The sequence below is a fragment of the Coccomyxa subellipsoidea genome (assembly GCF_000258705.1).
Source record: "Coccomyxa subellipsoidea C-169, whole genome shotgun sequence".
NCBI classification, from domain to species: Eukaryota; Viridiplantae; Chlorophyta; class Trebouxiophyceae; family Coccomyxaceae; genus Coccomyxa; species Coccomyxa subellipsoidea.
Window position 1 is genome coordinate 704919 of NW_005178033.1, and position 22507 is coordinate 727425.

The 22507-nt window shown below is 51.3% G+C and overlaps 7 protein-coding genes across 7 annotated transcripts; 4 read left to right on the forward strand and 3 right to left on the reverse strand.

The window, feature by feature from the left end:
- The first annotated feature begins 351 nt into the window (after positions 1-351).
- COCSUDRAFT_33457 (aminopeptidase) lies at positions 352-3206 on the forward strand. The gene is made up of 7 exons (XM_005646709.1): positions 352-457; positions 670-750; positions 891-1022; positions 1229-1471; positions 1610-1730; positions 2073-2279; positions 2477-3206. The coding sequence occupies exons 2-7, from the start codon at positions 690-692 to the stop codon at positions 2511-2513; spliced, it is 801 nt and encodes a 266-aa protein (XP_005646766.1). The 5' UTR covers positions 352-457; positions 670-689; the 3' UTR covers positions 2514-3206.
- Positions 3207-3519: 313 nt separating this feature from the next.
- On the reverse strand, positions 3520-3946 carry COCSUDRAFT_55919 (hypothetical protein; the record flags this gene model as incomplete). Its single annotated transcript, XM_005646710.1, has 2 exons — positions 3520-3623; positions 3814-3946. 2 exons carry the CDS (start codon positions 3944-3946, stop codon positions 3520-3522), a joined length of 237 nt encoding a protein of 78 aa, XP_005646767.1.
- Positions 3947-5094: 1148 nt separating this feature from the next.
- Positions 5095-10650, forward strand: COCSUDRAFT_24164 (aromatic-aminoacid decarboxylase). Its single transcript, XM_005646711.1, has 10 exons — positions 5095-5324; positions 5624-5807; positions 6378-6526; positions 6835-6933; positions 7370-7468; positions 7783-8024; positions 8533-8761; positions 9061-9155; positions 9368-9473; positions 9834-10650. The coding sequence occupies exons 1-10, from the start codon at positions 5205-5207 to the stop codon at positions 10062-10064; spliced, it is 1554 nt and encodes a 517-aa protein (XP_005646768.1). The 5' UTR covers positions 5095-5204; the 3' UTR covers positions 10065-10650.
- Positions 10651-11242: 592 nt separating this feature from the next.
- COCSUDRAFT_33458 (hypothetical protein) lies at positions 11243-11989 on the reverse strand. The gene has a single exon (XM_005646712.1). The coding sequence runs from the start codon at positions 11724-11726 to the stop codon at positions 11448-11450; it is 279 nt and encodes a 92-aa protein (XP_005646769.1). The 5' UTR covers positions 11727-11989; the 3' UTR covers positions 11243-11447.
- Positions 11990-12856: 867 nt separating this feature from the next.
- Positions 12857-18805, forward strand: COCSUDRAFT_53735 (plastid acyl-ACP desaturase). Its single transcript, XM_005646713.1, has 12 exons — positions 12857-12977; positions 13513-13728; positions 13932-14087; positions 14285-14448; positions 14675-14762; positions 14870-14980; positions 15180-15316; positions 15526-15688; positions 15980-17951; positions 18138-18295; positions 18402-18516; positions 18656-18805. Exons 2-9 carry the CDS (start codon positions 13513-13515, stop codon positions 16199-16201), a joined length of 1257 nt encoding a protein of 418 aa, XP_005646770.1. The 5' UTR covers positions 12857-12977; the 3' UTR covers positions 16202-17951; positions 18138-18295; positions 18402-18516; positions 18656-18805.
- Positions 18806-18875: 70 nt separating this feature from the next.
- COCSUDRAFT_24168 (EF-hand) lies at positions 18876-20700 on the reverse strand. The gene is made up of 4 exons (XM_005646714.1): positions 20628-20700; positions 20291-20406; positions 20033-20190; positions 18876-19762 (listed from the first exon to the last, which is right to left on the reverse strand). Exons 1-4 carry the CDS (start codon positions 20649-20651, stop codon positions 19554-19556), a joined length of 507 nt encoding a protein of 168 aa, XP_005646771.1. The 5' UTR covers positions 20652-20700; the 3' UTR covers positions 18876-19553.
- Positions 20701-21464: 764 nt separating this feature from the next.
- On the forward strand, positions 21465-22294 carry COCSUDRAFT_55925 (hypothetical protein; the record flags this gene model as incomplete). Its single annotated transcript, XM_005646715.1, has 4 exons — positions 21465-21521; positions 21619-21745; positions 21876-22030; positions 22208-22294. 4 exons carry the CDS (start codon positions 21465-21467, stop codon positions 22292-22294), a joined length of 426 nt encoding a protein of 141 aa, XP_005646772.1.
- Positions 22295-22507: the final 213 nt, after the last annotated feature.

Genomic DNA, 22507 nt, shown 5'->3' on the forward strand with positions numbered 1-22507 from the left:
CTGCATGATCTGATGGTCGAGCTTGCAACTCCATTGGGTTCATGATCATAGTCATGCCATGATATCAGTGATATCAACAATCGATGGATTGTTGCTACAATTGTCTCACTGCCTGCTGAAGCTGTGGCTCGGCATGCTCATGGCCAGACAAGCGAGTTTCAGGATTTCAATCACTGATGGTGGCACCTGCTCTGAATGCTCACTCAAGCCACCTGAATGACCTGAACGCCATAATATGACTCCAACTCAAAATATCACTGTCGGGGAGGAAGCTTCCTTGGAAGCTTCTTGGCCCGGAAGCTTCGGATCAAGTCAGACATGGTCGTCGGATGAGGTTGTTGGTGGTCAAAACCAATGTCCTTACCTCGGATTCCCACAAAGTCGACTCTTCTATCTGCAAGTTAACGGTGCCCTCAACCACTTAAATTGCAGACTTGACCAGATTTTGACCAGTGAGGTGGGAAATCATCATCCGCATGCTCGTTGGAGCCTCTATACTGTTCATAGCAGAACGTTATTGATGCAGTGCCTTCAAAACAACTGATAGCTTACATAGAAACGAATGTGTACATATTTGGACTGTTATTTGCTTAGGAAATGTATGTATCAGACCTTCACGTAAGATCTGACTTCATGTGAGGGCTCATTGCAAAAGGCTGACGCTTGCAGGACTATCAGCGTTGTCAGCAATGCAGGTTCTTAATGTCAATCGTCTTCCTTCCAGCTTTGCAAGGATCTCAAACAGATCAAGTGCGTGATTAATCGTTTCGCTAGGTCTTCCAGGTTGTGTCGTTCACCGAACAGATACAATTCATCTCGGGCCTTGCCGACACATAACCGACCTTGGAAATTTCTGTCATTTCAAAGCAGCAAATTCACTGCTCCTGCAGGTCACGTACGGCAGGCCACTCGTTCAGTTCCCCTGGCACCCACCATCAAGGCGGAGGACGTCCAGCTGGGTCAGGCCCTGCTGGACGCCCATGCCAAGGCTGTGGAGCTTTTCAAGGTCATTGAATCTAAAGGTGATATCTTCTGAGGACTTTCTGCTCTCTGGAGGCGATGTCCCAGTGCAGTTAGCAAAAACCTAATAGCTACTTCTGTGGTACCTTTGAAGCTCTATGACAGCATAACGACACTTTTGAGCAAGAAACTGTCTGTGCACAAGAAAACGAGCATGTTCTCTTCAACCACATTGTCTTGCATGTCTTGAGCAGTGTCTGTTGTGCAGACCTATTGAAGCCTGGCCGGACAGAAGAGGATATTAATAAGGAGATATTCGATCTGGCAGCAGTCAGCTTTGGCACGCGCAAGTACTGGCATGTGCGGCTTGTGCGCACAGGAGAGAACACAATCCACCCCATACACGTGAAGACGCCTGATCGCATATTGAAGGAGGATGACATCGCCTTCATAGACCTTGGCCCTGTTTTCGAGAATGTGGAGGCCGATTTCGCCAGAAACTATGTCATTGGTGAGCCAGCTCCATCCTGGCACGCACAATGAAATTTGCCTGAATGAGCAGATCTGTCAGGCCTGCTTCTGTTGTCAAAGTAAACGGTTCTTCACTGATACAACCAGACTGCATGCATTCAGTGTCCCTGTTCTGCAGGAAACGATCCAGAGAAGAACAAGCTGTCAGCGGCATTGCCCAAAATCTTCAAGAAGTGCAAGGCTGAATACCAGTCGCGTCCAGACATGACTGGTGCTGAGCTGTACGCCTTTGTCCTCAGGTACCTGCGCTCTACCCATTGAAAATAGGGCAGTCTGATGTTTCTAGTAAAAAAGAATGACGCCTGTGAAAAGTTCTTTAATATAGATAGTTTTGCACATTTGATTGTGTCTTTGCAGCAGAGCAGTGTCTTGTCTGGCCGTTGTGAGCGTTGCCCGCTGTCTTCAAGAGCTTTAGAGATGCATCATGGATGTCTTTCCTGAGATCAGAATAACAGTGTGTACTTCCGCCACTGCAAGCTTTCTTACACGAGCCTGAAAGCTGTAAGAAGCGCATACAGTGGCATGTGTCAGTGCAGTGACCTTGCCGCCATTGGACCATGCACAACTCTTTGTATATGCAGGACATGCCAGGAGCATGGATACAAGTATGCAAACACGTACTGCGCACACCTGCTGGGACGGTTCAGCCACAAAATGGACTACGGGCTGGAGGATGTCAACTTTGCACGCCCCGAGAACCACACGCCCATGTCTGCAGCTGCGCCCAATGGCGACACTCGCTTCTGGGTGCTTGAAATCCACATTCTTCAGGACCCTGCCATTGGCATGTGAGCCTCCGCTCCATACTCTGTTGAAGTAACATCACATCATTGCACATCCCAGAAAACATGTTATTTGCGCCCTTAAAACCGTACAAGCGTCGAAAAAAATTCTGATATTACATCTCATGTATCACAATAAATATCTAAAATGAGTATGTTTGGGTGCCAATAAATAAATCAGTAATTTGCTCTTGCTGCTGCAGGTACGGTGGCTTCTATGAGGACTTGCTCAATCTGTAAAAGGAGGACCCAATCTGCAAAGCAATGAAGTACTGCAGTATGTTCCAAGATTTGGCCTTTATATTCACCGAGGTGACAGCGGCTGTGCAGTGAAACTTTTTTAAATGGTATTCTGATACAAGCATGATCTGCTAAATAAGATTCAGCAACTTACCTATTCTGCAAATGGCCCCTTTCTTACTGCCACAATATCTAAATGTTATTGCCTCACGGTGTATGCATTGAGACCTAGCCAGTCACTTTATGATCAGCCGTGTCATGTCAATTGAGTGCAGCAATGCTGTTGCTGTTGTGGTCCATGTCTTGGGACTACATTATGATGATCTTGGTGGATCAGATTCACCTCAGGTTGTATGACGGCTGAGAAATATTTAAGTGCTTGATGGTGTGGTAGCTAATTAGCTTATAAGTATTCCCAGAAGATATCCCCAATGATCGTTCATTGCAACATGGGCGGCTTTTGCTCTTCTTCTTTCGCTAGTAGTGAGGAAGCCTTTACTTACTGCTGCCAGGAAGTCTCAAGACAGCAGATTGGTAGGACAAGCCAAACAGCTAGGACACTGCCCATGAGCTGGCGTCTATGATTTGAAACACTGTGTGGAATATTTGCAACAGAACATTGTACGGCAGCGTGCAACAACAGGACACACACAATCATGTTATACACGTGTTGTAATGTACACAATTGCAATGCTCGTCATGCCTAACTCAATTGCCACAAAATACGAGGTCTTCACGATTGAGTCCAGAGGTGTGCTTCTCCCTCAGCTTTTCCTGTCCGCTTCTGCGCAAAATTGAAGGCGGAAATTGTGAGCCACAAATGCTGTATGAATTTCCAGGAGACCACAGCATGCACACAACAACACCATCATTCGTGGACCTATGCAAGACACCAGATTGGATGTCCGCAATCATAAATGTAGGCCCCTTTGCATTGATAGCCATTGAAAAATTGTATATCTTTGCAGACATATTTCCTAAAAAGAGTGAGTGTTCTGGACAATTGTCACCTGAGCGCTCTGGTAAGTTTGTCTCTCCCTAGTAGCGAGTCAGCCACAGTCAGCGCAAATTGCACTTCGGACTTCTTCAGCCGCTTCATCTCATCCTCACCTGCATATATGCCCAACCCTTTTATGCCTAGACACTTGGTACAGATTTGTATCCGGCAGCTCCATGAGCATTAAATAAGCCAATGGAACAAAATCTGCTTCATGCCAGCACCTCAGCGCTGCACGAACAAGATGCCAAATGTCGAACCTGTCACTGTCAGGCATGGGCACGCAATGAGACAAGAGCGCACCAATGGTGCTGTGCAGAGCCTCATATTTCTGCAGCGCACGCTCCAAGTCATCCCTGGCAAATCGCTGGTAGCGCATGATGTACTCATCCTTGGTTGTCCGCGTTGCAGGATCGGTCTCGAGGTATGCCTGCATAGCAGGACACAGACGCACTGATTGCACTGCATGCCTGCATAGCAGGACAAAAGACACACTGAATGCACTGCATCGAGCAGAGTATGTACATGTATAGGCAGTGGAGGTAATTCAATTGCTTGGGGCGAAAGAAATATAGTCACTCGGGTCTTTGGCACAGTGTGGTCAAAAGACTCAGGTGTCAGACCTGGTCAGCCGATGCATTGATGAAATTGCATGTCTCCAAAGCGTCTTTCTGCAAACCAGCACAGATTCCAGACAGAAGAGCTTGGAGGGAGGTGTGCAGTAGAAAGGGCCACGACAATTCCAAGTACTGTTGCCAAAGATCACAGCAATTCGTTCTGTCACTGGAAGCAAAGCCTAGGCATTTTTATATACACCACAAGATTACTTTTCTTGCACCTTGTACCTCTTTGGTGCTCAAAACCGCCCATGCTTTTAAGTAGCCAAGGAGGCAGTCCAAAACCGTTTGTGCGAACACTGCGAGAGTTCTAGCTCGACAAAAAGTGTTAGAGAATTCTGAGTCAGGTCACCTCAAGGTGACCACCACTTCTACAAGCAATATGCCAAGCCCTAACGGTTACCGCACGGAGCCTCGTTTGACGCCTTCAAGATCCCCCCACCGCTGGAGGGTGCCTGTCTAAGGATCGAAAGGAGCATGCCAGGGTAGTATTTCCTGTCCAGTGGCTTTCTGACCTCCCTGGTCCTGACAAATCTATCAAACGGGGTTTTCGGAACAACACCTCGGGGCTCTTCGAGGTGAAGGGGGGCTTTGAATTAGTGTGGTGGGTGATCCCTGTCGTTGCCTCCCGGAGATTTTCGAGTTGCTGACATCATTGGGCCGGTACCCACATCCAGACCGAACCCCCCTCACGGCTGACGTCTTGCTGCCGTCCTCCGAGGACGCAATCTGTCAAGTCCTGTGCCGTCTTGTCACCTGTCATACAAATTGAAGCTTCGACATCAGAAGATCGAGATGCTACAAGCTCCGACTGACTGATCATGGAGTGAGATCAACATGATGGGTTCCCAATCATTGATCGATGACAGCCAGTGACATAACTTCAACAAGGGCGAAAATAAAAGAAAATGTTCCTAGGACTCCGTGTGGAAGAGCACAAACCTGTACGACTGAATTTGCCGTACCGCAGCATCCGAATTTCTTTTATTCTTTTGACGTCCGTCATTGTAACGTGCTCTTATCTCGTCGCCCACCACAAGGGCTAGGGGCAGAGTGGAGGTGAACTGAGCTGATTCGATGCCGCCGCACATGAACTGGCCGGAGTTCCATGCAAGCCCTCCCATGGCCTTCACTGACGTCCCAGGACTTCAGGAGGGTGCCGTTGATGACTTCGAACACTCTATGGGAATTGAGGAGGTGCGTTTGAAAGTCTGCATCTCGGCAGGACGTAGCGTGTTCAAGGGTATATGCGTGGTTTCCGACGTCGACGTCAATCGGCCGAACTTCACGTCAGCAATATCGGGATCTGTCCTGGCTTCAAATTGAGTGCGTGGGACCGGCTCAATTGGGGGGCGTTGGCGAGCTTGGTCGCCCCCCTGATGTTCCGAAAAGGCTGTGCTCAGCAAGAGCCCCTTGTGGCACGCGGCGCTAGGCTTCGTTGCCAGTCACCTGAATTACGAGAGATCTCAGCCGCCCACTGTTTGTCCGTCGCGCAGTTCCGGAAGAATGCCAAGGACATGGTGGACTGGATTTGTGACTATTACGCGTCAAACGAGAAGCTGCCCGTGCGTTCGGAGGTGGAGCCTGGCTACCTTCGTCCCCTCCTACCCAAGGCCGCCCCGCAGCACCCCGAAAACTTCGGCTCCATCATGCAGGACGTCCAGTCTAAGATTATGCCAGGTGGGCACCCAACAATTCTGGCCCTAAGGGCACACCTGTACATCTCGATCATTTGCCCCTCTCAACCCCTGTACTGGGTCAGTGCAGGGCAGCCCAGACCCCTCCCCAATTGGCTGTGCGCACCAACCCACCAGCTCGCTGACAAATCAAGCTGTGCTGGCAGCCTGTCAAGCTGCCACTTTTCCTGGACGTTTCACAGTCTTGTAGGCTTTTGGAATTTGCACCCTTTGTCGCCCATAGATCCTATTTGGACCGCTGTGCGTCCCGAATGGAGGATCCGACCTCCTCAGTTTCAATCCCTGTGCGCACTGAACTGAGTTGATACCTTGGATGCCTCATGTCTAGTTCCCTGTCCTCTTCCTGTACCTGTAGATTCCCTGCACCCCCCAAGTTGGTCCCCTTACCTTCTGTGCTGATCCCCTGTGTGTCCCTGAATTGCTGAAATGACCACCTCAGTTGATCCCCTGTGCGCCTGAGATATTCCCCTGACCTCATATATTGACCCCCTCTATGCACTAAGCTAACCCCTGACTTGCTGAATTGATCCCATGTGCTGCTGCTGCTGTGTAGGCATCACGCACTGGCAGAGCCCCAACTTCTTCGCTTACTTCCCCTCCAACTCCAGCTTCCCCGCCATGCTGGGCGACATGCTCAGCACCGCCCTCAGCACCGTCGGCTTCTGCTGGATCGGCTCCCCAGCCACCACAGAGCTCGAGACGGTGAGCGCCCCTCGATTGCTTTAAATTTGTGTTGATGATCTCTCAGATGATGTCCTTGTACGGCAATCTATCACATTGCTGCAAAGCAGGGATGTATGAATGTTTGGGTGAATTATGCAGCCCCCCATCTGACTGTGATTGTTAGCTCAGTGCAGCCTCTCAGAGCAGGGCAGACAGCCTTGCCTTTGACAGCCACCCACATATCCTGATCGCACTTGTTGTTGGCCCTTTGTGTGGAGTATTTCTACCCTGCAAGTGTGCATTTGTGAAATTGGGAGCCTGATAGGAAGGTTCTGCTGGCTGCGCAGATTGTGATGGACTGGCTGGGCAAGCTGCTGTGCCTGCCCACCTCCTTCCTGGCCTTTGACGAGCAGGGCAAGCGCGGCCTCGGAGGCGGCGTCATCCAGGTGCGCTGCCATCTCTTTGATCTGGCCCTTCTACTAGACGCCAATTGCGCTGTCCCCCTGATCTGACCCCCCCTTATGCTAGATACAGTGGTAAGCTGTCTCCCTGATGTGCCCCCTCCTTTTGCTAGACTCAATGGTGCGCCCCTTCTTCTGTCCGGCTCAGTGCCGGCCTCAGCCCATGTGGTAAAAGGGCAGTGCAACCCCAATACTTCCATTCTCCTGTGATGACATGCCGCAATACCACACTAGCACTGTCTCCATCGCTGTGCAACAGTGATGGCCATTGCCCCAGCCAGGCTTCACTTGTACACGTCCCTGCTATGCATGCTGTATAGGGTGCTCGACTCCTGGTTACTGACGAGCAGAGCAATACAGCTGCAGGCAAGTGCATGGCCTGAAGCAGGTGCATTACGAGGCATGGTGCTGTGCTGTGCAGGGCTCCGCCAGCGAGTCGACACTTGTGTCAGTGCTGGCTGCGCGCGCGAGGGTCGCCCCTGAGCACGCCTCGAAGCTCGTTGCGTACAGCTCAGATCAGGTGCGCAGCCGGAACTGCATGCACCACTCCTGTTATTGCGTAGCTATGGTTTAAGGGGCGGCGTCTCAATTGCCCGTCAATGTTTTTTCTGTGAGTCAATGACCTCAGATGCTTTATCTGTCGTGTGCATTGGCAACTTGCTATAGCTGATTGCCAATAGCAAGCAATGAAGGGTACCAGGCCTCTTTCCAGTCCCTCTGGGATGGGTCCCAGCGTCCCTATGGGCACTTGAGATACTGTGCAATTTGCTCGGGGCACATCGAGAGTGAGTCAAGGCGTCTGCTGGCTCCTGAGCACTTTAACGTGTCCCGCAGTCGCACAGCTCAATCAAGAAGGCCTGCATGGTGGCGGGCATCCCCTACGTGCGCATCATCCCAGCCTCGGCCGAGGATGACTACGCCCTTGACCCGGCTGCCCTCAGAGAGGCGATCGAAGAGGACCTCAGAAATGAAGACCTGATCCCCTTCTACGTCTGTGCCACCATCGGCACAACTTCCTCCTGCGCGGTTGACCCAATCGCTGAGATCGGCCGCATCACCCGGCATTACAACCTCTGGTGAGCATCCGCCGCATTTCCCCCCGCATACTTTTAGAACAGCGAATGTCTACCTCATGCACTGCATATATAGGCTGGCTTTGAAATGCACATCTGCAAAGTTCTGATGTGATCAGCCTGCTCAAGGATGTGCCAGGCAACATGGGGATTTCCAAAAACATGGGGGATACACTCTTGCAGGCCACCTGTCTGCACATATTGCACTGATAAACGACATTTTGCATTATGCACATGCAAGGTCCAAAAGCAGCAAGGCTGGGGGCAGTCAATAGCCTTTTGTTTAGGAAGGCCCCGGTCGGCAGAGGACGGTATAAAACCTGAGCACCGTGCCCACGGATGATTGGGTCTTGCTTGGATCTGGCAAGTCCACCAAGGGGTACGATTGTGACAGCCTATAATTGCAGCTTGAGTGCAGGACGTACCTTGCCTTTTGGCAGGATAAGCGTGTAAGAATAATATTAGTAAGGACCCCCAGCTCTGGCTGAGCCGCATGTGCACGAATGTGCAGGCTGCATGTGGACGCGGCTTATGCAGGCGTTACCTCCATGCTGCCAGAGTACCGCCACTACTTCAACGGCCTGGAGCTTGTGGACAGCTTCATCACCAACGGGCACAAGTGGCTGCTGACCAACTTCGACTGCTCCTGCATGTGGGTGCAGAACGCGGAGCCCCTCAAGACAGCGCTCTCGCTCACCCCGGCCTACCTGCGCGCCAAGGGGAACAGCCTCGACTACAAGGTGACTGATCGCGACTCACTGCGACTCATCTCTTTGAATGAGATTAATGTGTCTCTGCTCATTGAAATATAGCTGTATGCTCCTATGTCATAACACATCTCCTGCTAATAACATGCAGGACTCGGACAAATTCGCGCATATTCTGGTTTTCTTTTCGATTGTTTTGGGCAGCTCAAACTTCCATGTGCTAGTGCATCCCGTGTGCATGGTAAGGGAAGGGTGACTGCTCCTGCTAATCGACACATCATTTGGGTGTCTTTTGAGGTGAATGTGAGGAATGATTGCCTGTGGGGGAGCAGGACTGGCAAGTGCCTCTGGGCCGGCGCTTCCGCGCGCTCAAGTTGTGGTTTGTGATGCGCTCCTACGGCACTGACAACATCAAGAAATTCCTCAGGTGCACCCCCTGACCTGCTTCCGCCATTTGGTGCACATGCTCAGTTATCAAGCAGCAGTCCTTGAACACATGTGCACCTTGAATGATCGCAGGAGGTTGCTTGTGGCCGAGTGTACCTGACCTTGTATGCAGCATTTGCATTGTCTGTGCTGCTCTGCCTTGCTCTCTACTGCCTGCAAAACGCTGAGAGCGCATGCCATTTTTTTGCGCAGGCATCACGTCCAGCTGGGGCAGCTCTTTGTGAGCCTCATCCAGACCGACGCCCGACTGGAGATCATGGCACCCCCACGCTGGGGCCTCATCTGCTTTGCTATCAGAGTGAGTACTGCCCTCCCCTCAAAGCCTGCCACCTGCATTTCTGGTCATGTCCTGTACCTTGAAAATGTTCTGGAGCAGCATTGCACATTGCTCACCCAAAGCTTGCTTGCTTGGCCATATGCAAGTATGCCAGCAGGGAATATGTCCATGCTCTCATGTATATGGTAGCTGATTGCCAATAGCGGGCCTGTCTTGAATCCCTGACCTACCCAGGATTCTCAGCGACCTGACACAACGGAAACTCATTGTCACCTGATCATTTCTTTGTTCAAGAGTCGCGGGGAAGGTTTTGCAACGGCAATAGCTTGAGACAGGTCTCTGCAATGACAAGAGTTGAAGACAGAACTTTCGCGCGCGCAGGGTCCCAACAACGACGCGACCAACGAGGCGACTGCGGAGCTGCTGGAGAGAATAAACAAGAGCGGCCGCGCTTTCCTCGTGCACACCGAGCTGAGCGGTCGCTTCGTGGCGCGCATGGCAATCGGCGGCAGCCTCACTCAGGAGCGCCACGTGCGTGCCACCTGGCAGCTCATCTCCGAGTGCACCACCGAGGTCCTCGCTGCCCGCGCGAAATTCCACAAGGGCGTCTGATTAAGCGCGCATGCGCTTTTTGAATTCGAAATTGGCTTCAAACCTGGAAAAGGACAAAAGCCTCAGGCCGCACCACCGAGGTCCCAGCGGCCAGCGCCGGGTACCGGAGGGGCGCCTGATTGAGCGCGTAAGCACAATTTTAGATTCAAATTCAAAATCCGGAGGGAGGACCTGGCGGCCCGCAGCAAGCGCCATGGGGAGGCCTGCTCAACGCGCTCGCATCGGTCCCCCTTTTGAAATTAAGTTCAAAATCATCGGGGAGCGGCAGATTGCACCACGGAACATACCGGTGGGGCACTCGGCAGGCATCGCAAGGGCGCCTGATCAAGCGCGCATGCGCTGCCCTTATTTTGGCACATATTCAATTTTTTTGGGGGAGCCTCAGATGTGCCTCAGAGGTCCCGGGGGCACGCGGCAAGCAGCGCAGGGGCGCTTGATCAAGCGCACATGCATTCAATTACGAATAAACATATCCCAAGGTGAGCGATGTGTTGCACCACCAGGGTACTGGCTGCGCGCGGCAAATTGTTACACAGGGCATCTTATAATCAGCTGCGCGGTTTTCCCAATCTTAGAGTCTGCTTTCTTGCGGAGGAGGATGGATCATGGGTCGCAATAAACATGCAATCGACTGACAACTGAAGAGGCCGGAAGGGACCTGGCAAGGCGTCCCTCGGCAGGACGGCCTGTGTTGGTGGATAGCTGCTGATTAGCATGTCCCCAGTACAGGCCCGTTTTGGACATTGCTCCGGCTTATGCAGGGGCCTTTTGATTCATGTACGTTTATTTGGTGGCGTATTGAAGTTTGAACAGGGTTGGCTGGCCGCAGCTTTGGCAGGTTTTACAATTGAGAGAGGCTCTCTGTGATGTGCCAAGTGGTCACCTTTCTAACCGTCATGCGCCGCTTCTCATTGCGAGGAGTGGCTTCTCATTGCGAGAAGTGACCTGTGCACAGAGGGAGCCATGACAAGCATTCTTTTATTCATGAAGTTCACGTGCGTGCAGTTCATTTTCCTCACTTTCAACAACTGATCCCTTGTTTCATGGGGACAGCTGAGGCTTTGGAGGTGCTGTGTTTGCAGCCCACAGGCCTGGCAGGTGTCGTTGAGCATTTTGCCCTTTTTCTTGAGCCCCATTCCACGAATGAGGCCCGCGGCTGCAGTGTATGACATTCTCGTGATCTCTATTACATTTCCATTAATTGTTGGGTCTGAGCATGGAAAGGCTTTGTCACTTGGTTCAGCTGAAGGAGACAGGGCTTCGGCAGGGGAGATTCAAGCAAGACTGCTGATGCAGACTTTCTTGGTATTGGTGCAATTCTCTTTGTTTTTCTTTTGATTCTCAAGGTGCAGTCGATGCTCCTCCCAGGGAAGGGGCATGGGTTTATGTGAGTGTGCCTGCTCGAGCAGCCATGCGGCAAATTCGAATGACTTTTCGATGTTCAAGAGCTGAATTGAAATTGAATGTGAGTGTGAGTGTCCCACTAGCGCAGCAGACACCGGTCTGTGGCACAGTCTCGGAGTGTGGCAGCACCTGATTCCTCTTGAGGTGCTTTTTCTTGATTGGGTCTGTTAGCATTTCGAGGGACGTTTTCCTCTGTACCGTAGGCTTGGTGATCAGCCTGCAGCTGCGCGAGTGCCCTGACACATAATTACCCATCATTGTGGCATGTCGCGCAAGACAGGCAAGGTAGGAGTTGTCCTGCAAACCTACACTGGGTGGTTTAAGCAAAAGCAGGGCGTCTTTGGCGGCCCTGCCTTGCTTGAGCGCCGGAGTGAGGGTGCAGGCTGCATGTTCAATCTAGAGGCTCGAACCCAGGCATTGTGACGTACTAAACGGACCTGTATACATCATGTAGATCAAGCAGCACTGGTGTAGGCAGCATGTGAGCTAGCTTGAAGCTCATGTAAGAGGAATTATCTGCTTAATATTGACATCTAAATCTCCTTGAAGATGCATGCAGTCTGGTGTGCAGACCATCTCATCAATTATATCCGGATATGGATCCAGGTTCAGATGTCGGACCGACCGGGACGTCATCATGCTGTGTGAATATTCAGTGCACTGTGGCAAAGATATGCACGATCGCTGTACTCAGCACCGCAAGCTGATCAGCAATTAATTTGACCAGACTTGAAGTGTAAAGGTGCTCCAGGCCTCAGGCTGGCAGCATGATGGTGGTAGCCACATGCGCATGCCATGATATCATCGATCTGCAGAGAACTGTTCTCAGGTTGAGGCTCTTGCGGTGGATTTGGATCTCCAGCCGGACCGCATGCGGCCCACAGCCGGCCTGGGCCGAGCGGCAGTGCCTCTGCATACTCGTGCCGCAGGCTGATCATCATCAGCGCTGCCATATGCATGGCCGGCTAGCATGCATGTTGCAACTGGCATACCTGCTGTACGCACACTGTACGTCCATGTACACTGTACGACGTCGTACAGGTACCTCATGTGCACGTGCCTGCCGATCATGAGTGCGCCAAGCTGTCTCCGCATGCAGGTTCTGCTGTAAAGTTTACAAGATAGGCTGCAGACTAATGAAGGCCCCGCAGATGTGGCTGCAGACGCCCTGCGTGTATGCCCTATGGCCTCTGGCTTTGGGTTTGCCGACCTGTAATAATAATAATAATACAATAATACAAGGAGTCCTTGAGTCATTAGGAGTCCTCCAGCGGGGGATCCGGATGGGGAGACCCCTCATCGGCATAGACGTGGCAAATTGATCGAGGCAGAGCGTATCTGAAATAGAGGACGGAGTCAGCCTCGCTGCATCGAAACACCTTCTGCGAGATCCAGATACTGGATACAAGTCCACACTCATCGACAAATCAGCAGCCTGACCATTTAACATCGACCACTCCAGATTTGCAAGGAGCGGCGAAGTTCGTGCGAAGCGAGACGTAGCACCCGGTGAGCGTTGAGCTGCTGCTTTGCACGGAGATATGCTGCGTATGGTGTTGAATTGCAGCGGCTTGTAAGCAAGTGGGCTGATCTGACTTTTTAGTCGAGAGCGCATGATTGTACCATGCCTGTGCACCTCTGTGCTGTGAGGGCTAGGTGGTCATCAGTCGATGCCTGACTTACATGTGCAGACTATGTTGTACTGCGTAGCGACCTTCACCATCTGTCCCTCATCGATCATCACGGTGCAAGTGTTTAGACTGCTGATGATCAGCTTTGGTGTCCGCACAATCCGCTGCCTTTTTAGCCAAGATATCTAGAACATGCCTTTATTCTGTTTGTGGTTTGGGAAGACAACCGTTGTGCTTCTTTAGTAGAAGCAACATGTTCCTTATTGCGGCTTAGACCAAAGAGGTAATGTCAGCTTGCATGTTGCTAGGTCTCCGGTTCGAGAGATTTGTTGAACAGACTTGCCACACTGATGAGATACTTTCAAGCGTCTACTTGTGACAAGACGATTAAGACTGTCTTGGCATGTCTGCAGATGACGATGCTGGGACTTGGCACCGTCCTTCAACGACCTAGCACCAGCAGCAGCATCTCCGTGCAGACAGTCTCCCCCCGCACACCACGGCGCTTGGCATGCCGGGTGCAGCCCTGCGCTGCTCTCGTGACTGACACACCGCGCCCCAAGACGCTTGGGACCTCGAGTGGAAATGGCAAAGTTGGTGAGAATGGACCCACCATCATCAATGGACAGGTGGGCTGCCTTCCCTGCCTTCTCCTACTACCTTTGGATTGGCAGGAAGCTCATGTCACAGGGAGTGGAACGCAGGAGTGCAATTCTGTTTTATTTACGGTCCCTATAACATGTCAAAGCATGTTCTTCACTGCATATCTGCGCCTGCAATAGCCGAATATGCAATGACTGGTGTGCTGACGAAGCTGCGGGTTGCGGTGCAGACGTTGCACAGCATCTCAGCGCACCAGCTGGACCTGCTGCGTTCCATGGACAAGTATATGGAGTCGTCAGTCCTGCCCATCCTGAAGGATGTCAACGCCTGCTGGCAGCCAACAGACTTCCTGCCAGACTCCTCCTCCCCAGACTTTGCAGACCAGGCGTGCATGCACTCCCTGACCCCAAAGACCCATTTAACCCCTGACATGCATGCATGACCCTCACATGTCTTGGCGCCTGCTGCACACATCCGTACTCCACAGACACAGGTGCACTGTCTGCAGCATCATTTCTATGTGTATCACATGCACAGCACGAGATAGCATGTTACACAGCGTGACTTTCAAGTGTGTTGTAGGTGGTGGAGCTGAGGAAGCGCACAGACAACCTGCCAGACGACTACCTGGTCGTGCTGGTTGGTGACATGATCACAGAGGAGGCGCTGCCCACCTACATGGCCATGCTGAACACTCTGGACGGGGTCAGGGATGAGACCGGCGCTGCTCCCACACCCTGGGGCAGGCATGCTTTCTGATTTCTATCTTGCCCCATCAATTTGTCTTTGAAAAATTACAGTCTGATGTCTTTCGGTGTCCAAATGTTATATGCACATGTTGAACTTGTCAATTGCCTCTTCTTGCTGAAGCCTTCAGCAGAGTGGATCAGCATGACGTGGCTCTGCTGTACACAGGTTAATGGCGCCACCTATATGGCTTGTACTGACAGCGCTGGTTCTATTTTGTTGCAGGTGGACCAGGCAATGGACGGCGGAGGAGAACAGGCATGGAGACCTCATGAACAAGTACTGCTATCTGTCCGGCCGTGTGAACATGAAGGTGTGATTGCTGATCTTGCCTACTAGCAAAAGCATGTCTGTTTGTTGTGTGCGTGGTTCCTCACAAGCATGATGCCAGACTGACAAAGCAACTGTTATGTTGCGCAGGCTGTGGAGAAGACAATTCAGAACCTGATTGGGTCAGGCATGGACCCAAAGACACAGAACAACCCGTACTATGGATTTATCTACACCTCTTTCCAGGAGCGCGCCACTAAGGTACTGCTTGCTGATCACACTCTGGCAACCTGAGCCGCATTGCCCTTGTTACGATCGATGCTGTCATCATGCATGGTTCCTCATGATCTACCAAGCGCTGACATAGTGAACTTTGAGGGCTTGATTGCCCCATAGCGCTAGGAATTGTGCATTTAGATGTTCCAAGTGCTGATCCGTGCATGTTCTGTTGTTTGCACAGATCAGCCATGGCAACACAGCAGCGCATGCCTCCGAGTACGGCGACAAGCAGCTCGGCCGCATCTGCGCTGCCATTGCTGGGGATGAGGCGCGCCACGAGAAGGCCTACATCAAAATGACAGACGAGATCTTCCGACTGTGCGCCTCCCGCCCCTGTCACTCTTACACTGTGCTCCACTGATGAGCGTCCGGCAGAGTTACCTTGTTCTCTTTGTGGTAATGCCATGACGTATAGTGTGCTCTTCTCTGGCCCTTAAGAGGTGAAATGTGGCACTGTCCTGCAGTCTTCAGAGGGTGTCTTCAATCAAAATCTTTTGCTTTCTTGTGAGTATTGTTTGGGGTTGCAGGGATCCGAGCGGGTCCATGATCGCGTTCTCAGACATGATGCGCAAGCAGATTGTCATGCCAGCCCACCTCATGGACGACAACGAGCACAGCTCCAAGAACGGCCGCAACCTGTTCAAGGACTTCTCGGCCGTTGCCCAGGCCACCGGCACCTACACCGGAAAGGTGAGAACCCAGTTTCTCAATGATGCAGCAAAAATCTGGAGAGTACTGCAGAGTGATGGCAGCGGTTGATTTTCAAGTGGCAGAGATGGTGGCTGCACGAGTGACAACCTGACAGCTGTCGTATCAGCTGGTAGCAGCTGCCACTGTGGCTCGCCACATTTCAAATTTTTCTGAAAGCACAAATGAAACATGGCTGTTATTATGCGCTGTGCTGTGTAGATCGTTTGAGTTGAGCATCGCTCTGTTTGGGTGAGGTTGGCGCTCATGAGGGAAGCTGGTGTTCTTGCGCAGGATTATGTGGACATCATGGAGTTCCTGATGAAGCACTGGAAGATCGCAGAGCTGCAGGGGCTGACGCCGGAGGCCCAGAAGGCGCAGGAGGACGTGCAGAGCCTGCTCACCAAGTTCAAGCGTCTCACAGAGCGCCAGGAGCGCATCATGAAGAGCAAGCCCGTTGTGTCCACCCAGTTCTCCTGGATCTTCAACCGCGAGGTCCCTGTCATCATGGCCTGAGCGCTGCGCAGCCTCAGACAATGCCTGGGTGCTGAAAGCCGGGCGGAGCAACTAATGAGCGTCTTTGGAGGGCACTTCTCTACTTGGTTCTGCTGAGTACAAGCCAGGATCGACAAGCGTTGGTGTTAAGGGAGGCAGAATTGATGATTGGTGATTGTCCATCAATAAATTTAAGCTGGATTGGAACGTTACAACATGCGGCGGGTTTAGCAGGTCTGAAGGTATGGGCCTGTGTCGATATGGCATTTAGGAATCAACGCATGCCGGAGAGGAGAGGCATGTCAGGCAGCCTCTCACCCATTGTGTTAGGAGCGGGTAAAGGGGCAAAGAGTCCGGCAGCCCCTACAGCCTGCTGATTGTGAGGTTCTCTATACTGAGACATTGGTTGCTGCGGGCGTGTGAAGACTTCGCTTTGGTATCAGAGACATGCACCCTCTGTACCCTCTTGGTGGTCTTGCCAGAACTTGGGCGCTGAAGCACGCATCGTTTAGAGTAGGGCCGTGGGCTTCTAATCTATCGTAGTGTAGCAGTCACACAGATACCTTGAAGGCCTTGGCAGTGGTTGTGGGGTCCCAGGTGTGGGTGCAAGCTCCATGCAGCAATGTGTTGGGTCACAGAGAAGGGTGCATATTGCAGAAGCGGTCAAGAAGAGTTCAGCTTTTCATTTGCTAGTGTGTGATTGATTTAATGATTACACGAGGCCGGCATCAAGAGAGAGGTGTGGTGACGCATCATATTCTTTACGTGGGATAATTGTACAACACGAGAGATGGAAGAAAATGATCGTGCTTTGCATCGAAGATGTGGCGCATATGTGTGTGATGGAGTCATTGTTGCTTGGGTTCAACAGATGTGGATCCGCCTAATATTGCCTCAAATGTCATACTTCCAGCAGTCTTGAGTTGGCGCATGCGCACCTTGATTGTTTCATTGGAATTGCGGATAGGTGGAAGGCTGTCTGATGGTTAGATGACATGCTTGTAGCATTCGTTCTACAGGGTTTGTTTTACAAGAGACTGCATTGGCCATATGAGCAGTGACGTTGCGGGTTGTCTAGGAAGCTAGGGCTGTCTGCATATTTGCCTGTTCATGAGGAGTATGATAGCTTCTTGCCGTCACGAGCCTAGAATGTGCAGTAATGCGCTTGCAATTAGGTAGGGCACATCCAAAAGGCAGGATAGTGCTGTCAGCGTGTTTGCGCGCATTTCCTTTCAATCAGCAGCTCTTGTAACATACTCTTGCTTTCGAATGACTGGTCCCCAGAAGAGTACCAGTAAAGCCAGCATTGAAAGCAGCAGGCATGCATGCAAGTAAGCAAGCGTTGCTCTGCTCTTCCGGCATGCATGTAGATGGTAAGACCACAAGCAGCAAAGATGCAGACTCACCGCTGTAGCCTCGGAGGTTTGCCCACATGGAAGAGTGACAGATCTGTGCCGCTCAAAAAAATCAGCTGAATTTCTGACTGTCAAGAGTCTCTGGCTGGTGCTGTCAGGGTCGCAGGGATGCTGCAGCATGAGACTTCTGCAGATTGATCAGACAGATCACCCAATATTGGAAGCAGCATACACAAACTGATTGTAGTCGAGAGTGATGCGCCCCTGCTGCTGGGCATCAAAGGCCTGAAACGTGGCTGTGGCGCTCTGCAGGAATACTGCCATCGCCACGAGCTCTGCTATGTCACTGCTTCCGGACCGGTCTGGGTCATAGGCTGTAAACAATGCTTCAAAGGCTGGTGTATCAAGCCGGTATCCTGCAGAGGCAAACACAGACACTTACTTAGGGCAATCCCTCCACATATGTTGGACATTATGGTGAAGAGGGCCTGCAAGCAAAGTCTTTCCTGCCAAAGGGGAAATTTCTTCCCCTTATCTGACTGACAGGTCGGTCAAGGTGCTGGGGTGTTGGTGCCATAGAAAAGACCAGTTGACTGGCTTACCGATGCTCTGCAGTAGTTGTGCAACCGCTTTCTTGTCTATTCTGCCCCTTCTTGAGGTGTCACACTGCTGAAATCTCTGCTGCAGGTCCATGATGAAGTGGTTGAGAGTTCTGAATTCGTTGAAGCTTATCGTGCCGGTGTTGTCTCTGTCGTGCAATCTGTTCACACATTTCCAACAAGTCAGCAAGAATTCTTCCCCCTCACCTTTTCAGGCAGCAGGCTGGCAAGGAAAGCGATGTAGAGGACACCGTGGCAATGGTTTACCTAATCAGAGCTGCGCAGACCTTCAGAGAAAAGTTCATGCCTCCAAGACCTAGAGCCCTCTGCAATTCCTCGCTAGTGAGAGCTCCATTCCGATCTGTGTCGATAGCACCAAACCCTGCACTTACCAGATGTTTATTTTGGTCGTTAGTCTGAAAACCATCCTTTCAATTTGACTCTATATCTAGGGACCATAAGAAACCATTTTTATGCGTCTGGTGCAAAACAAGCTTTAGCAGAGCCTCTGGAATACTTACACTGTTGAATCTGGGCATCCGCCATCTCTCCCGGTTGACAAAAGTATCAGTAGATGCAGAACATAAGAACGGTGGCGGAGGAAGGCTAAAACATGAAATCTTTGATACACTTAAAATATGTCCTGACAAAAGTTTGAGGAGACAGAACAGGTCACCGCTTCTGATGTTGCCATCAACAGCTTCTTCTGGCTTCTTGCAAGGCTTCCAGCTGGCACTACTTCAAATTCAGTCTACTTACATTACAAAATATTATGTTGATTTATGAGGAATAAGAACTCTCATGCAAGTTTGTCACAGACCTCTTCACACCCTGAACTGAATACAATCTGTCATGCTTATTATAAGTGCGGCTCGAGCTCGCAGTCTTCGCTGAATTCACGACTGATCAGAGCTGAGCTTGCGTCCGATTGAGTCAGACTTTGATGATCAGACATCCTTGACCAGCCCCACCTAGCAGAAGCAATAAATGAAAGCCCATCAAGGTCAAACTCATCCCAATTGGAGATATGATTTGCAGTTCCACATACTAAAGCTTGTTCACTGCAGCGCTGCCACCAAGCTGCTGCAGCAGCCGCGGCATTCTCTGTCAACAGCAGTCGCAGTCCCTGACGTCATGAACTCACAATCAAACTCTAGGCAGCCTTCCTCTCTTCTCTGGCGCTCCGTCTGCCTTGATGTCTGCTTATCTCATTCTCTATTTTCTATTCCTCCGTCGGACCGCTTCCGGAGCAGCAATGCGTTCCCATGTTTCCATGTTTGGTATGCCATACTGTGCCACCTCTCAATTCAGGGGTTCCACGGCACTTCCAAGACAGAGTCAGAATTCTATGGACTTGTCCCTTCCACTGAAACCAGTGGGGACAGTGCAGACGCCCGGCCGCATGTGTCTACATGTTGCCTAAACGACATTGGCAGCGGCATAGATGAACTGGTTGTAGTCCAGTGTCACGCGGCCCATCCGCTGCTGGTCAAAAGCAGAGAATGTGGCATTTGCGCTCTGCAAAAACAGCGTCATGGCGATGAACTCTGTCAGGTCCATGGTGCCATTGCGCTCCGGGTTGTAGGCATTGAAGAGAGTGTGGAAGGCTGGCCCATCTAGCTTGTACCCTGGAGGCATCAATCAGCACTCCCTGTCATACCAGAATGCATACAGGAGAGACTTGGCTCTTCTGAAATTCTGTACATCTCAGTGCCATTGCATGCAATACCGCATTGCTTGGAACTGCAAGGCAGCCCTGTCTCCCTACATGGTGCTCACGCTGTGTTCTTTGTCTTCGCTCACTTTGGCGTAGCACAAGAACTTTGTGCATGCTACGCAGAATTACATAGGCCTAGGGCCCTTGTGGCATATTGGGGCAGCAAATTCTCGGCACACACCTTGTGCCTGCAACGCACGCTCCACAGTCTGCTTGTCAATGCGCCCATGCCGCCTCGTGTCAGCCTGCTGGAACCTGTTCTGTGTGTCCAGCAAAAATTGGTGCAGGGTCTTGAACTCCTCGACGCTGACTGCGCCCGAGTTGTCCCTGTCGTGTATTCTGCACATCACAGCCACGATCCAGTCAGCGAGGATAGATGTACAGGTACTGTAGGCCTAAAAAGCGGCCATGCCCTCTCAAAAATACTAAAGGTATTTACCTGATCATTTTGTTTGCAAGATTTAGGGAGAAGTGCAAGCCGCCCAGTGCCAAGGCTCTTTGCAATTCCTCCGCGTCTAGTTGTCCACTCCTATCTACATCGATCGCGTTGAACCACTGCGCCAGCATCAAAAATGATCGTCAGCGTTGGAAGCCTGCACCTTGGACTTCTAGGCTTAGCGACGGAACTCAGCCCTGCTCACCTGTACTCACAGGCATCAAGTTAATTTAAGAAGGACATCAACAATGTTATCTAGCAATGACCGTGAAGAACAGAGAGCATCAACAAACTGGAATGTCCGGTTACTAGAGCGTCTATAAAAGGTATAGAAGGCCACCTGTCGGAGCTGCGCGTCACCCATGGCACGCTGCTTGCAATTTTGTCTATCGGTCTCACAGTAGACACTTGCCTAGTCACTTCTGCGTGAGAGGGAAAATCAATCAACGCTTCGTCCTTAGCTTCTCACAGAGCGAGAGCTGCGATCATATCATCGACCCCTCAATGAAGCCTGATCGCAGAGCATTGGATTTTGCGATCAAAGCATTACAGGAGTGTCACTTTTGGTCGAGGGATAGACTGACGATGTATTGACAAAGCCGAGAGCAAGAAACAGCATGAGGAACGGTGCTGTAGCCACGCTTCTCTATGCAACTCTCCTTTTCTCATGCAGTATTGGAGCTTGGGCCTTCCCCAGGTCCATTGAACATGCCTTTGGCGAAGGACTATATCATCCAGGGGGAGAGCTGCGTGAGCTTAAACTAAAGGTACGTGTTACCATATGGGATCTTTCATTCTCTTGCTCACATGATACACACTGCACTCCACATATTGTCGCGTGTGCAAATCTGGACACAAGTGCGAATTATTTTTTGATCGATGCAGAATTGCCTAGAGCTGGTGCGGCCGCCTCTCAGCTCCACAGAGGAAAGTGAGCTGGAGCACACCATCAAAACAGGAGGGTAGGAATTCCCACGGCTAGAGATCTGGTTGAAAAGAAGCCTTCTTAGATCCTTACTTTTCCCACTGGCGTTAGGGAGGACTGCTGGTTCGACCCCTGACTCCTATCTGTAGCAGGTTCTACAAGCTCAGAGTATTGGGTGGAAATGGAGGTCAGCCACTGCAGGTCTCTATACCAGCTAGGTGCTTGGTAATTCCAGGAAACAAAGAGAGCTTCATGGCCGTGACCAGCTACACTGGGGACTTGGTTGGCCTCAGCTATGACATGTCAAAGGTATGAAAATGCATGATGTAATTGCCCAACGATTCAATCCTGATAGCCATGCACATCTGTCCTGAAGATGATTCAGTGAAATATGGATGCTGTGCAGATGCACTGTGACTCACTCCAGAGCCTCACAGGATCATTGGAAGTGACTCTGGCTCAGAGTGCTCCTGTGACAATTACAGAAACAGCTGCCGCTCCATCTGTTGTAAGGCAGGCTCCAATGCCTGAAGGTAGGGGCTGATAGTCCCGTTTGCAGATACAACATGCAGCCCTGAGACTGAAGAGATGTGCTCGTGCAATTGCATCTTCTGTTTTAATTGCAGCATCAAGGAGTGAGAAAAAAATCAAATTTGTTTGCAGTGAAGCGGCCTGCACCCAAGGCGGCTACTGGGAGTGCACAGCAAAGAAGGGAAGGGGACAAGCCGGGCGAGGAAGGGGAGGAGGCTGCACCGCCACCCGATGAGCGGACATTTTTGCAGAAGAACTGGATCTACCTTGTGCCCATGATTTTCATGGTGCGCTGCATTACATAGCAACTTCCAGTACGTGTCATGTTTTGTGATCTGGCTGAACCAAGGCTCATAGGAGACGTGTGTAGAGAAGTATGGGATTTCCAATGTGTCGATCAAAGTATCGTCCCACATGCACTGGCTGCTAACAACGCCAGATTCAGCCATGTCGTGTCTGTGCAGTTGTTGAATGGTCTTGGGGGAGGGGCCGGCCGGCAGGGGGCGCCAGCTCAGGCAGCGGGAGCTGCAAGGCAGCGGCCTCGCCAGTGATGCAGGCGCAGTGTCAGCTCGCATATAGCGGATGGGTGTGCATTAGACATGCGGCATGCTGAAGACATAACTTAGTCAGGACCCTGGAAGAACATACGTTCATTTGTAGCACCAACCTTTGCAGCTTAGTGGAGACAGCCTGCACTGAGTGCAGGACCAGTTGACAACAGTTGCTACATTGCCTGATCGGTAAGCGCTCGTCGGGAGCCAGCT